Below are 14,523 nucleotides of genomic sequence, written 5' to 3' on the forward strand. Positions count from 1 at the left end.
CCTGGACACCACCTCCTCTGCACCTGATACACTCCAGGCATCCCAGGAAGCAATTTTGGCTTAAGGTTCTCATAGCTGTGTGACCACACTCCCCCCATAGCAACTGCCAAAGCACCTTGCACTGAGTGACTAAGCCTGCCTTGGGCAACGGGTAGCACACTTCCAGCAAAAGCTGTACTGAGTGACTAAGCACACCTTTGGCAATGGGGTGCAAACTACCAGCCAAGCCTGCCTTGGAAAGTGTATCTGGTGCTGCAACTCAGAGAGGAGGAGGGTGGCCTGGCACTCACTCTTCCTGAGAGTGTTACAGGAAGACCATGGCCCCTTCTCGCCACCATAGCTGATGCTGGAATTCTCTGTGCTGAGATGCCCAGCTCTCAGTGCTATGGGTGCTTTTTCACCTAGCTCAGCTTGTGATCTTCGCATTGACAGACACTTGGTGCATCTGTGTGCTGACAGCACAGTCAACAGGATGAGAAGCATTGTGGAAGGGTCCCAGTTTCAAAATCAGGCAGTGAATGAAAGTTCGTGTCCATTGGGAGGGTGGGGAGGAGAAAAGGAAAACAGTGGTCTATCAATGTTCCCCCACCAAACCTCCCCTGGAGAACTGCCATATTGGATTTTGCTGAACCAGGGAGAATCAATTTACATAAGTACTTGTTCCCATGGTAAATAAATACATCTGGGGCCGCTGTCTCAATTAGAGAAGCTGCTCAAAACACCACTCACTTTTTTTTTTAATTCTATAAATTTGTTTTATTTCATTTTGTTAATGTAAATTTATAATACAAATATATAAAAATGTAATAAATTGTTACTATGAGTTTGGGGAAATAATCACTTTTTTATTTCAGCTTATTATGTGGGTACAAAAGTTCAGGTTATATATATTGCCCATGTCCCACCCATACCCCCGAGTCAGAGCTTCAAGCATGTCCATTCCCCAGACAGTGTGCATTGCATTCATCATGTAGTTATACCCCCATCCCATCATTAAGCATAATGTCATCAAGGTTTATGTCTACTGTGCGTGTTATTAGATTATTTGTTTTTTAAAGCTGAGAAATAATCCATTATTTCTAAGTTTCAAATTGTATTTATCCTTTCATTTGGTAAGGGCAGTTTGGGTTTCTTTCATCTACTGGCCTTTGTGAATAATGATGAAATAAATATGAGTGTGAAGATACCTTTTTATTTTACAATATATGCAAGAGTTTATATTCGTGTTTCTTTCTGATTCATTGGTCCAGTTTTCTGTCTTTCTGCCCGTGGAAAACTTCATTGACTACTGTAGCTTTTTCAATGTTTTAAAATGGGGAAGTATGGTACCAATAGCATTGTTTGTCTTTTTGATGATTGTTCAGATCTTTGTGGTCTCTTGAGATTCCATATTATTTTTGGGTTTGCTGTTTCTCTTTTTGAAAAAATTAAATGGAGAATTTGAAAGGAATTGCATTGAATCTGTAGACCACTATCAACATCTTCACAGCATTAAGTCTTCTTCCCTTGAACAAGAACATGTTCAAAAGTGTGTTATTTTCATATATTTGTGAATTTTTCTGTGTTTCTTCTGTTAGTTATTTACAGTTTCATTCCATTCTGGTCAGAAATTAAAGTGTGTAAAATTTCAGTTTTCTAAAATTGGTTAAGACTTGTTTTGTGGCCAAACAGGTAGTTTTTTAGGAAGAATGTTTTATGAGGTATTAAGAAGATTGTATGTTCTATTATTATTCTGTAGAGTGTTCTCTATATATCTGTTAGGTCTAATTGCTCTACAGTGTTTTCAAATCTTCTGTTTTCTTATTATTAATTTGACTGCCTTTATTATACTTGAAAGTGGAATATCAAATATCCTATTATTTTGCTGTCCATGTATTGCTTCAATTGTGTCAATATTTTCTTTATATATTTGTGAACCATGATGTGAGATAAAGATAGATATCATATATATGTATTACTTTCATGGGTTCTCAGTGAATGACCTCTTTTTCTATTAAATGTCCTTGTTTGTCTCTTGTGAAAGTTTTGGCCTAAAGTATATTTTATAAACTGTAACATTTTTCACTTCAAATATAGTATGCCTAATATAATTTTGAACTCCACTGCTATTATATGCTTAAGGTTTTCATGGTATATCTTGTTATATCCTGCCAGTTTTAGTCTATAGTTTTCACAAGATATGAAGTAAAATCTCTTTAGAGAGAATATAGTTGGATTTTTTAATCCCTTTATTTAACTGTGTCTTCTGACTGGAAATACTGGTACATAAATATTTATATAATTTTCTCAAAGGGAAGGACTATAATTTCCCTAATATTAATTGTTTTATATAACTTTTGTCACTATTTTTTCTTTGTTTCCTCTTTTTTTCTTCTACATTATGTGCCACTAATATTTAGGGACATATTTTGTTTCTTTGTCCAACTTCCTTTGTGTATCTCTATGAACATTTTCCTGATGTTCACAGTGAGAATTACCTAAAATCCTTTGAAGTTGCAAAATGCATTGAACTGATAACTACTCAACTTCAGTTGCATACAAAAATTCTTAATCTTTACACCTGCCCCCAGCCTTATGATATTGATGTCAACAATTATGTCTTTTTACGTTGTATATCAATTAATATATAGTAATGCTCTTTGTCAATTTTGTCTTTCAAATTTTATAGCATAAATAAATATTTTTGTACCATCATTATAATACTGCAGAATTTTATTTTTGATATGTACACACCTTTCCCAGAGAGTTATGTAGTTATCATAGAAGACAAAAACCAGGTTGTGGAAAGGCCATAAAAAATGAGATGTATGGACATATGTGCCAATACTTTCATTCTCTTTTGAAAGGGAGTCCAGGAGATGGAATTTTACTACTAATATGATTCCTCTATATCAGTGGTGAGGAAGGGCTTTGCTAGGTAAATGTAACAAACTTCCCTTCCAGTTCCATTTGGTTCTTGGTGTCATTCTCATATGGGGTGCTATGAACTATTAGCAGTTATGATTTCCCAAAAAGTCATGTTTGTAAGTATATTTTTAAGGTCATACATCTATCATGGAAATAAGACCATGGTATTCTATTGTGCTTTCTTGCTAATGTGCCTGGTATAGTTTCATATATTCAAATTGTGAAGTATATTCACCTGAGTCTAGTTAGTGAGATACTTTGTTATTTTCATTTCTTTCAGAACTGTCTTCCCATTGCACCCAAGACCTGGTGCCAGAGCAGGGCATAAAGGACTCATTTCAGAAATCAATAATGAGACTATATGAAACCTGTGGCCTTGAAAATATACACTTAAGAGAAGACTGGGAGTGTGCGAATGAGTGTAAGAGGCAGAAAGTATATTACGATGGTCTTACCCAATGTTTGTTAACTACCCATAGGAAAATATTCAGATGTATAAAAGTCTTCACCAAATTTTCAAATCTAAATAGATATAAAAAAAGACCTACAGGAGAGGGAATTTTCAGGCATAATAGATGTGGCAAAACTTTTAACCACATCTCAAATGTTTCTGGACATAGGAAAATTCATACAGGAGAGAAACCCTACAAGTGTGAAGAATGTGGAAAAGCCTTTAACTGGTACTCAAAACTTACTACACATAAGAGAATTCATACTGGAGAGAAACCCTACAAGTGTGAAAAATGTGGCAAAGCCTTTACCCGGTACTCAAGTCTTACTGAACATAAAAGAATTCATACAGGAGAGAAACCATACAAATGTGAAGAATGTGGCAAAGCCTTTACCTACTGCTCATGTCTTGCTGAACATAAAAGAATTCATACAGGAGAGAAACCATTCAAATGTGAAGAATGTGGCAAAGCCTTTACCCAGTGCTCACACCTTACTCTACATAAAAGAATTCATACAGGAGAGAAACCATACAAATGTGAAGAATGTGGCAAAGCCTTTAGCCGGTGCAGAGACCTTACTCTACATAAAAGAATTCATACAGGAGAGAAACCATACAAATGTGAAGAATGTGGCAAAGCCTTTAGCCGGTGCAGAGACCTTACTCTACATAAAAGAATTCATACAGGAGAGAAACCCTACAAATGTGAAGAATGTGGCAAAGCCTTTACGCAGTGCTCAAGTCTTACTCTACATAAAAGAATTCATACAGGAGAGAAACCATACAAATGTGAAGAATGTGGCAAAGCCTTTACCCAGTGCTCATACCTTATTCTACACAAAAGAATTCATACAGGAGAGAAATCCTACAAATGTGAAGAATGTGGCAAAGCCTTTACGCAGTGCTCAAGTCTTACTCTACATAAAAGAATTCATACAGGAGAGAAGCCATACAAATGTGAAGAAGGTGGCAAAGCCTTTACCCAGTGCTCATACCTTACTCTACATAAAAGAATTCATACAGGAGAGAAACCATACAAATGTGAAGAATGTGGCAAAGCCTTTACCCAGTGCTCACACCTTACTCTACATAAAAGAATTCAAACAGGAGAGAAACCATACAAATGTGAAGAATGTGGCAAAGCCTTTCGCCGGTGCACAGACCTCATTCTACATAAAAGAATTCATACAGGAGGGAAACCATGCAAATGTAAAGAACGTGGTAAAGCCTTTACCCAGTCCTCAATCCTTACTCTGTGTTAAGTCATAGTGAAGGGAAACCATACAAATGTGAAGAATGTGTCTAAGCCTTTACCCAGTGCTCACACCTTATGGTACATAAAGAAAAGTCATACTGGAGAGAAATCCTACAGATATGAAGAATGTGGCAAAACCATTACCCAGAACACATACCTTACTCTACGTAAAAGAATTCATACTGTACAGAAACCCTACAAATGTGAAGAATGTGGAAAAGCCTTCAATAACTGCTCACATCTTACTCAACCTCAAAGACATCATACTAGATAAAAGTGAGATAAATGTAATGACTATGGAAGTGCTTTCCCAAAGCATTAGCCTTCAAATGCACAACAGTACTTATTCTGAAAGTAAACAATAATAATGTAGAGCACTGAACATACCTTTACTTCTATCACAGATCTTATTAGACATGAGAGAACTTACACTGAAAGAAACCCTCCAATATTTTCTCAAGCATTGCTAAACATCGGAAAATTTTTAATAGATAGAAACCTTACAAATTTAATGAATGTGAAAAAAGATTTATCGAAAAGGTATATCTTAGAGAAAAACACAGAATTGATACTTAAAACTACTTTACATATATAATAAATTTTGGAACAGATTTAATCAAAAATCAAGTCTAAATAGATATCAGAGGATTCACAGTACAATGCGCTAAGGCACTAACACATTCAACCATTTCTATAAACCAGGTTGTTGATTACAGAGAATAATCCAGTTAAAATAGTTAGATAATTTATTTGTACGTCAGTTTGAAAAAAGAGAGAGTTTTTTTGAGAGTTATACTTACAAGTAAAATATACTTTCTGGTCAGGGTGGGGTGAAAATGTAACAAAGTATAATTTTTTGCATTTTTTGACAAGCAAATATTGATGTGATTCAACTCTCAAAGCAGTAGATGTTATGCTTTCATTCCTAGTATATATGTGAATGTGTGTTTTTAATGGTAGCTACATCACAGTTATTAGAAGTCTTTCTGTATTAAGTAGGCATCATTCATGTACTTTTCCATGGAAAATTGAAATCATTGAAATGTAACATGTATGAAATGGAGAGGTGCTTTGTGGTTGACTTTTAACAAACAGTATTTCAAGTGATGTATAATGTAGGTATACAGACTAATATTCTTCTCATTATAATCAGAATGAAACAATTGCAATATTAGAAATAAATTGTTTTACTAATTGCAAATTACAATGATGAAATAGAGTGAATTTTGAAATACTTTTAGATTACATGTAAACTTAATTTGTTTTATTAAGTTAAAAAACGTTTCTATTGTGTCAAACATGTTGTAGATTGAATGAAGTGTTTTTTGCCACTAATATTAACCTGTCTGATGTTACTCAGAGTTGGAAGTAATGGATTGTAAAAATGTACAATTGGTTACACACTAAAATGACATCATTTGTGATCCTTTATTTCTGTGGCTTTAAATTTCTAATACTTCAAAGTATAATGTTCCCAAAAGTTTTATTATTTTTTATTATTTTTGCAATTACATTGTTACTGTAATCCTTGTAATAAATATTGTCCATTTAAAGAAAAGCCATCCATTTCTGAACACTGAATGACTACTTGTTCCATTTTATTCTACATTTTTCTTTCAACATGCAACCTCTTTAGCCAGTGAAGCACAAATAAACACATTTTTTATTTACATGGAATCAAACATACAAATACATCATGGTTAAGATGAACTTTAGTTGTAATAGATTTACAGAGTAAGTAATTATGTTTGTGTGAATGTGGATGTATACCTATTTTGAAAAGAAAAGAAGAAATATTGGAAAAAATAGGTAATTTCAAAAGTGTTGAGAATTTACTAGCGAACTAGAAACTTCAAAGATTCTAAAAGCAAAATTTTTTGCTTTATGTTGAATTAATTTGTTTAAAACCCTAAAGCTTCTGGTTCAGAACCTTCCCATGCCAGTCCTCTGTTCTTACATGCTTATTACTCATGCTAGGCCTGATGTATAATTTTATTATTTCAAAGTTCATTGAGTATTCTTTATATGACATGCTCTTCAATTATAAGAATGATTTTTATAAAATTTAATAGTGCTCACAAAATAATCTGAATTTATGAGTAATTCCACAGTGTATCAAGTTCATTATATTTACTCAGCACATTCTATATTTTCCTTCAAATTTGGGGAGTGTATTGAAAGTACTTTTGGTCACTGTTTCTTTTACTTTTTGTCATTGACCTAATTGAATTATTGACTGTGTCAGCTAATTTGTTCAGCTAAACACTAAGAAGGATTTATAAATTATGGGGTTGTTTTGATATTTAAATAGAAGGAACAAGTACAGGACAGTGTTATGTATGTAATAGATGCTTTATAATTAGCAGTAAATATTTCTGTGGGAATGAGTTTGTGGCTCCAGGTAAGAGATTGAAAATATCCAGGGTGAAAAAATGGCACTGATTTTGCATGTGAAGAGAAGAGACCTACAGAACAACCAATGCTTGGAATTTATAAGTGGAAACTCTGCTTCTTTGATTTCATAATTTTCTCCAGTTTTTGCTATCTTTTTATCTTCATTCCCTGCTACAAATATATCTAAGGCATTCTTCTTTCTGCCTGTACTTGGGCTATAACTTTCTCACTGTTGTACTCACCCCCTGCCAGTTCACATAGTACTTTAAAAGTTCTGATGAGAAGTGCAGAATTTTTTAATTTGGTGAAAAAATAATTTAGAGAGTTTGAGGCCATTTATAGGTTATACATGCAGCAATCTGATTACTTAAGATTAGAGAGATTCAGTGCCCTAAGCTAAAAGTAAGAGCCTTAAAGTACAAAGAAATATAAACAATTCTGAATGCCAGAGGATTAAATCAAGAACTCAGTATTGTTTGCTTTGTAAAGGCAAAATGTTATTAGATCCTAAAATATAATGTCATAAATATGAAAATAATTAAAATAAGGAAAGAATTAATAAGTGTGTGATGTATATGGTAAGCACTATATAAAGAAACATCAGAACTTGGCCATCTTTTAATAGAGAGTTTAGGTAAATGAAGAAGTTTGAATTTAATTTTCTATCAATTACTTATAGTACAACATATGTATCCATCTAGAATCTACTTATGAGTGTGTATTTTCAGTGTATTTTTATAATTTAATAGAATCAAGGGAGTCCAAATAGGGAAGGAAGAGATCAAACTCTCACTTTTTGCTGATGGTATGATGCTATATCTGGAAAACCCCCAGGATTCAACCATGAGACTCCTGGAATTGATTAACGAATATAGCAAAGTCTCAGGCTACAAAATTAATATACACAAATCAGAGGCATTTATATAGGCCAATAACTATCAATCAGAAAACCAAATTAAAGACTCAATACCCTTCAAAATAGCAACAAAGAAAATAAAATATCTAGGTATATATCTAACTAAAGAGGTAAAGGACCTCTATCAGGAAAACTATGAAACACTGAGAAAAGAAATAGCAGAACGTGCAAATAGATGGAAAAACATACCATGCTTGAGGATCAGAAGAATCAACATTGTTAAAATGTCTATACTACCCAAAGTGATCTACAGATTCAATGCAATCCCTACTAAATTACCAACATCATTCTTCACAGATGTAGAGAAAATAATTATACACTTTGTATGGAAGCAGAGAAGACCCCGTATAGCAAAAGCAATTTTAAGCAACAAAAACAAAATGGGAGGTATTAATTTGCCAGACCTCAAACTATACTACAAGGCCGTGGTTCTTAAAACAGCCTGGTACTGGCAGAAGTACAGGGACACAGACCAGTGGAACACAACAGAAAATCCAAATATAGAACCATCCTCATATAGTCACCTAATTTTTGACAAAGCAGGAAAGAATATACTCCAGGGACAAGAATCCCTATTCAATAAATGGTGCTGGGAGAATTGGTTAGCCACTTGTAGAAGACTGAAACAGGACCCACAGCTTTCACCTCTCACAAAAATCAAATCACCGTGGATAACAGACTTAAACCTTAGGCGTGATACAATCAGAATTCTAGAAGAAAATATAGGAAAGACTCTTACAGACATTGGCCTAGGCAAAGATTTTATGAAGAAGACCCCCAAGGCAATCACAGCAGCAACAAAAATAAATGAATGGGACATGATTAAATTAAAAAGCTTCTGCACAGCCAAAGAAACAGTCCAGAGAATAAACAGACCACCTACAGAATGGGAAAAAATATTTGCATACTACACATCAGATAAAGGACTGATAACAAGAATTTATTTAGAACTCAGGAAAATCAGCAAGAAAAAATCAAGCAATCCTATCAAAAAGTGGGCAAATGACATGAATAGAAACTTCTCCAAAGAAGATATAAGAATGGCTAACAAACATATGAAAAAATGCTCAACATCCCTAATGATCAGAGAAATGCAAATCAAAACCACAATGAGATATCACTTAACCCCAGTGAGAATGGCCTATATCAAAAAAACCCAAAACAACACATGTTGGCGTGGGTGTGGAGAGACAGGAACACTCATACACTGCTGGTGGGACTACAAACTAGTGCAACCCCTGTGGAAAGCATTATGGAGGTATCTTAAACAGATTCAAGTAGACCTGCCATTTGACCCAGCAATCCCATTACTGGGCATATACCCAAAGGAAAAAAGGTCATTCGTTAACAAAGACCCATGTTCCCGAATGTTTATAGCAGCACAATTCACAATTGCAAAGATGTGGAAACAACCCAAATGCCCATCAATACATGATTGGATTAGTAAGCTGTGGTATATGTATACTATGGAATATTACTCAGCTATAAGGAATGATGAAGATACGACATCTCTATGGTTCTCCTGGAGAGAGTTGGAACCCATTATATTAAGTGAAGTATCCCAAGAATGGAAAAGAAAGCATCACATGTACTCACCAGAAAATTGGTTTCCCTGATCATCACCTAAATACAAATCTGGGAACGACACCAATTGGATATCAGACTGAGGTGTGGAGTGGAGGAGGGGATGGGGGTATGCCTACACAATGAGTGCATTGCGCACCCTTTGGGGAGTGGTAACACTTGTAAGTGCTGACTCGGGAAGGGGGGGTGGGGAAGGGAGGGATATATACCTACATGATGGGTGCAATGCGCACGACCTGGGGAACAGACACGCCTGGGGCTCTGACTTGGGGGGAAAGGCGGTACAGGAGCAACGTATGTAACCTGCAATTCTGTATCCCCCATAACAAGATGAAATAAAAAAAAAATGACAAAAACAGCACTAAAGCTTTATATTTTTGATACTGTTCAGTTAAGCTCATGACAAAGATCCAGGCTCAGCATTTAGAACAATGCTATACTTCAAAGATTTTTATTGATTTTTTTAATTGACTGATAACCTTATATGTATTTATCATGTAAAATGTGATGTTTTGAAATATATATACATACACACACACTCCCCCATTGTCTAATGCTTATTCTAGCTAATTAACAGATGCTTTAATTCTCATAGTCATCACCTTTGTGGTGAAGAACATTTATCATTGACTGTCTCAGCATATATGTTTTTTTAATTTTTATTTTTTTATTCTTATTTCAGCATATTGGGGTAAAAAAGTTAAGGTTACATATATTGCCCTTACCTGCCCCCCCGAGTCAGAGCTTCAAACGTATTCATCCCCTAGACAGTGAGCGTCACACTCATTATGTATGTATACACCCATCCCCTCCCCCACCCACATCTGCCCGACACCTGATTAATGTTATTCCTACATGTGCTCTTAGGTGATGATCATTGAACCCAATTTGATGGTGAGTACCATTCTTGTGATACTTCACTTAGTAGAATGGGTTCCAACTCTTTCCAAGAAAATACAAAAGGTGCTATATCACCATTGTTTCTTATAGCTGAGTAGTACTTCATGGTATACATATACCACATTTTATTAATCCACTCATGTATTGATGGATGGGCACTTGGATTTTTTCCACATCTTCACAATTGTGAATTGTGCTGCTATAAACATTCGGGTGCAGATATCTTTGTTATAGAATGTCTTTTGTCCTTTTGGGTAAATGCCCAGTAATGGGATTCCTGGATCAAATGGTAGGTCTACTTGTATCTGTTTAAGGTATCTCCATATTGCTTTCCACAGAGGTTGCACTAGTTTGCAGTCCCACCAGCAATGTATGAATGTTCCTATCTCTCTGCATCCACACCAACATTTACCTTTTTGGGACTTTTTGATAAAGCCTATTCTCACTGGAGTTAAGTGATATCTCAGTGTGGTTTTGATTTGCATTTCCCTGATGATTAGAGATGTTACAGATTTGTTTCATGTGTTTGTTGGCCATTCTTCTGTCTTTTTTTGAAAAATTTCTGTTCATGTCCTTTGCCGACTTTTTGATAAGTTGTTTGATTTTTTCTTGCTGATTTTCCTGAGTTCTAAATAGATTCTAGTTATCAGTCCTTTGTCAGATGTGTAGCATGCAAAAACTTTTTTCCATTCTGTAGTTTGTCTATTTACGCTCGTGACAGTTTTTTTTGGCTGTGCAGAAGCTTTTCAATTTAATCAGGTCCCATTTATTTATTTTTGTTGTTGCTGTGATTGCCTTTGGGGTCTTCTTCATAAATTCATTGCCTAGGCCAATGTCTTTAAGAGTCTTTCCCACATTTTCTTCTAGAATTCTAATCGTTTCACACCTAAGGTTTAAGTCTGTTATCCACCGTGATTTGATTGTTGTGAGAGGTAAAATGTGTGGATCCTGTTTAAGTCTTCTACATGTGGCTATCCAGGTTTCCCAGCAGCATTTATTGAATAAGGATTCTTTTCCCCAGAGTATGTTATTGTCTGCTTTGTCAAAGATTAGATGGCTACATGAGGATGGTTTTATATCTGGATTCTTGATTCTGTTCCACTGGTCTGTGTCCCTGTACTTGTGCCAGTACCAAGCTGTTTTAATAACCACAGCTTTGTAGTATAGTTTGAAGTCTGGTAAATTAATACCTCCCATTTTGTTCTTATTGCTTAAAATTGCTTTTGCTAAATGGGGTCTTCTCTGGTTCCATACAAAGCATAAAATTATTTTTTCTATATCTGTGAAAAATGATGTTGGTAATTCAATAGGGATTGCATTGAATCTGTAGATCACTTTGGGTACTATGGACATTTTAACAGTTTTGATTCTTCCGATCCATGAGCATGGTATGGTTTTGCACCCATTTACATGTTCTGCAATTTCCTTCCTCAGTGTTTGATAGTTCTCCCTGTAGAGGTCTTTTACTTCCTTAGTTAAATGTATTCCTATGTTTTTTACTTTCTTTGTTGCTATTTTAAATGGTATTGAGTCTTTGATTTGGTTCCCTGTTGACTGTTATTGGCATATATGAATGCCTCTGATTTGTGTGTATTGATTTTGTATCCTGACACTCTACTGAATTCATTTATCAGTTCCACGAGTCTCTTGGTTGAATCCTTGGGGTTTTCTAGATATAATATCATATAATCTGCAAATAGTTAGAGTTTGATCTCCTCTGTCCCCATTTGGACAGCCTTCATTCTGCTCTCTTGCCTGATTGCTCTCACAGGGACTTCCAGCACTATGCTGAATAGCAGTGGGGACAGTGGGCAACCTTGTCTGGTTCCAGTGCTGAATCAGAAGGCTTTCAATTTTTCCCCATTCAGTATGATGTTGGCTGTGGGTTTTTCATATATGGCTTGTATTATTTTTAGGTAGGCTCTGTCTATGCCTATTTTGTTAAGCATTCTGATCATAAAAGGGTGTTGAATTTTTTCAAATGTTTTTTCTGCATCTATGGAGAGGATCATATGGTCTTTGTTTTTGCTTCTATTTATGTGGAGTATTACATTTATAAATTTGTGTATGTTGAACCCTCCCTGTGTCTCTGGGATGAAGCCCACTTGGTCGTGATGGATTATTTTGTTGATAAACACCTGGATTGGATTTGCTAGGATTTTATTGAGAATTTTTACATCTTTATTAATGACGGATATTGGTCAGTGGTTTTGTATTTTTGTTGCATCCTTTCCTGGTTTTGGTATTAGAGTTATGCTGGCTTCAGTTATACTGTGCATATTCTCAGATCACAATGGAAAAATAGAAATCAACCCTAACAGAAATTCTTGTTTCTACTCAAAGTCATGGAAGCTAAACAACCTCTCCTGAACGATCATTTCATAAATGAGGAAATCAAGATGGAAATCAAAAGATTCTTTGAACTAAATGACAAAGGAGATACAAGTTATCAAAATCTGTGGGACACAGCTAAAGCAGTCCTGAGAGGAAAGTTTATTTCCATAAATGCCTCTATCAAAAAGACAGAAAATTTACAAATAGACAACCTAATGAATAGACTCAAAGAGCTGGAGAAAGAAGAACACAACGACCCCAAACTAAGCAGAAGAAGTGAAATTAATAAGATCAAATCAGAACTAAATGAGGGGATCGGAAGATGGCGGAGTGGTGGTGACTGCCTGGATCTGCACTCTGGTGAAGGAAGCTGTGGATCCAGACCTGCCACAATGCTAGAGGACCGCTCCCACACAGGAACAGTGGTGTGAATCCACAGAAAATCAGCGTGGGACAAACAGAGCGAGTGAGGTCTGAGGTGAACGAAAATTAGGATTGCGGAACTCTGCAGAACGTGGAACAGACAGTAGCCAGCGGAGCACGGGCCGGCTGCGCCCACCCGCAGGTGGGGTGGGGTCAGTCTTTTGGGAAAGCAGCTTGCTCTCCTCACTGAGCTCCAACCCCAATTGCTTGGAGACCCCCCCGCACGCCAGAGCAGAATCACTGAGGGAGACGTGGGGCATTGCAGACAGGAGGCTTTTTCAGGAGAATAGCTTGGAACCTGGGAAGTCTTGGCTGAGACAGCCCTTGGTAAGGAGGGACGGACCTGCGCCAGGGGGGAGGGGCACGAAGGATCCTTGATCAGAGAATTGCGTTGTGCCCCTGTGCTGCTTTTTTCGGCGGTTCTCCAGCCGGTGGCCCCCGGCGGCTTTGCTCGCCAACCCCCGGCAGTGGCGGTCTCTGACTGCCGGGGAGCTGGTCCCCCTCCCACCCCGGAGCGCTGCGGGCACCATCTTGAAAGCAAAGGCGGAACCGCTCAGGAGCCACAAGGTGCCAAGCGGCTCTCTCTGCCCGGCGCCCTCCGCTGGTCTCTGGGCCCGCACATTCTCTGCCGGGCCGTGCTCGGCGTGAAGGGGCAGAGCTGCACTAAGACATAAAAAAAAAAAAAACAACATTGAGTCCCCGCTCGGGACCCAACCGAGCGGGCGTGAAGGGGCGGAGCTGCGCTAAGGCGCAAAACCACAATCATTGAGTCGCCGAGCTATATGGTTCAGATTTGTGTATCTCTTCATTTAGCGATGTGGTGTGGTGCTGTGTACTTTTGTTTTTGTTCTTTTGTGTTTGTGTATTTGGTGTTTTGGGTTAGGTTTTTTGTGTTGTTTGTTTCTTTGTTTTTTTGTTTTGTTTTGTTTTTCTCTTTTATCTTTTTTTCCCCTTCTATTCTCTTTTTCTTTTCTCTTTCTTTTTCTTCTCCTTGTTTTCTTTCTTTTCTCTTCTTCTTTTTTTCTTTTTTTTCTTTCTTTCTTCTCTCTTTTTGCCTTCTAACTTGGAAGCCATGGTGAGCTTCCAAACGGGCCAGGTCCCTGGCTCTGGTACATACTGGAACCTGAGTAGTCACCCCCAACGCCGGCGATCTGCGGGCACGCAATCGCCATCTTGGGGCCCAAAACCAAGTCACTGCGGAGCAATAGGATGCCAAGAGGCTCCCTGGACGGCCCCCTCCCCTGGTCCACAGGCTTTATATACGGGCCCCGCCCTTGTGTAAACACTGACTACTTCTCCAGAAGCGAGAGTGTGGAGCCTGTTCCCTGGGGACATTGGGCCAAGGCAGACTTTTGCCCG

General features: G+C 37.1%; 1 protein-coding gene across 1 annotated transcript; it reads left to right on the forward strand.

Annotated features, from left to right (window-relative positions):
• The first annotated feature begins 3,258 nt into the window (after positions 1–3,258).
• LOC138378800 (zinc finger protein 678-like) lies at positions 3,259–13,838 on the forward strand. The gene is made up of 2 exons (XM_069464146.1): positions 3,259–4,332; positions 13,593–13,838. Exons 1-2 carry the CDS (start codon positions 3,259–3,261, stop codon positions 13,836–13,838), a joined length of 1,320 nt encoding a protein of 439 aa, XP_069320247.1.
• Positions 13,839–14,523: the final 685 nt, after the last annotated feature.

The sequence above is a fragment of the Eulemur rufifrons genome, chromosome 30 (assembly GCF_041146395.1).
Source record: "Eulemur rufifrons isolate Redbay chromosome 30, OSU_ERuf_1, whole genome shotgun sequence".
Lineage (NCBI taxonomy): Eukaryota > Metazoa > Chordata > Mammalia > Primates > Lemuridae > Eulemur > Eulemur rufifrons.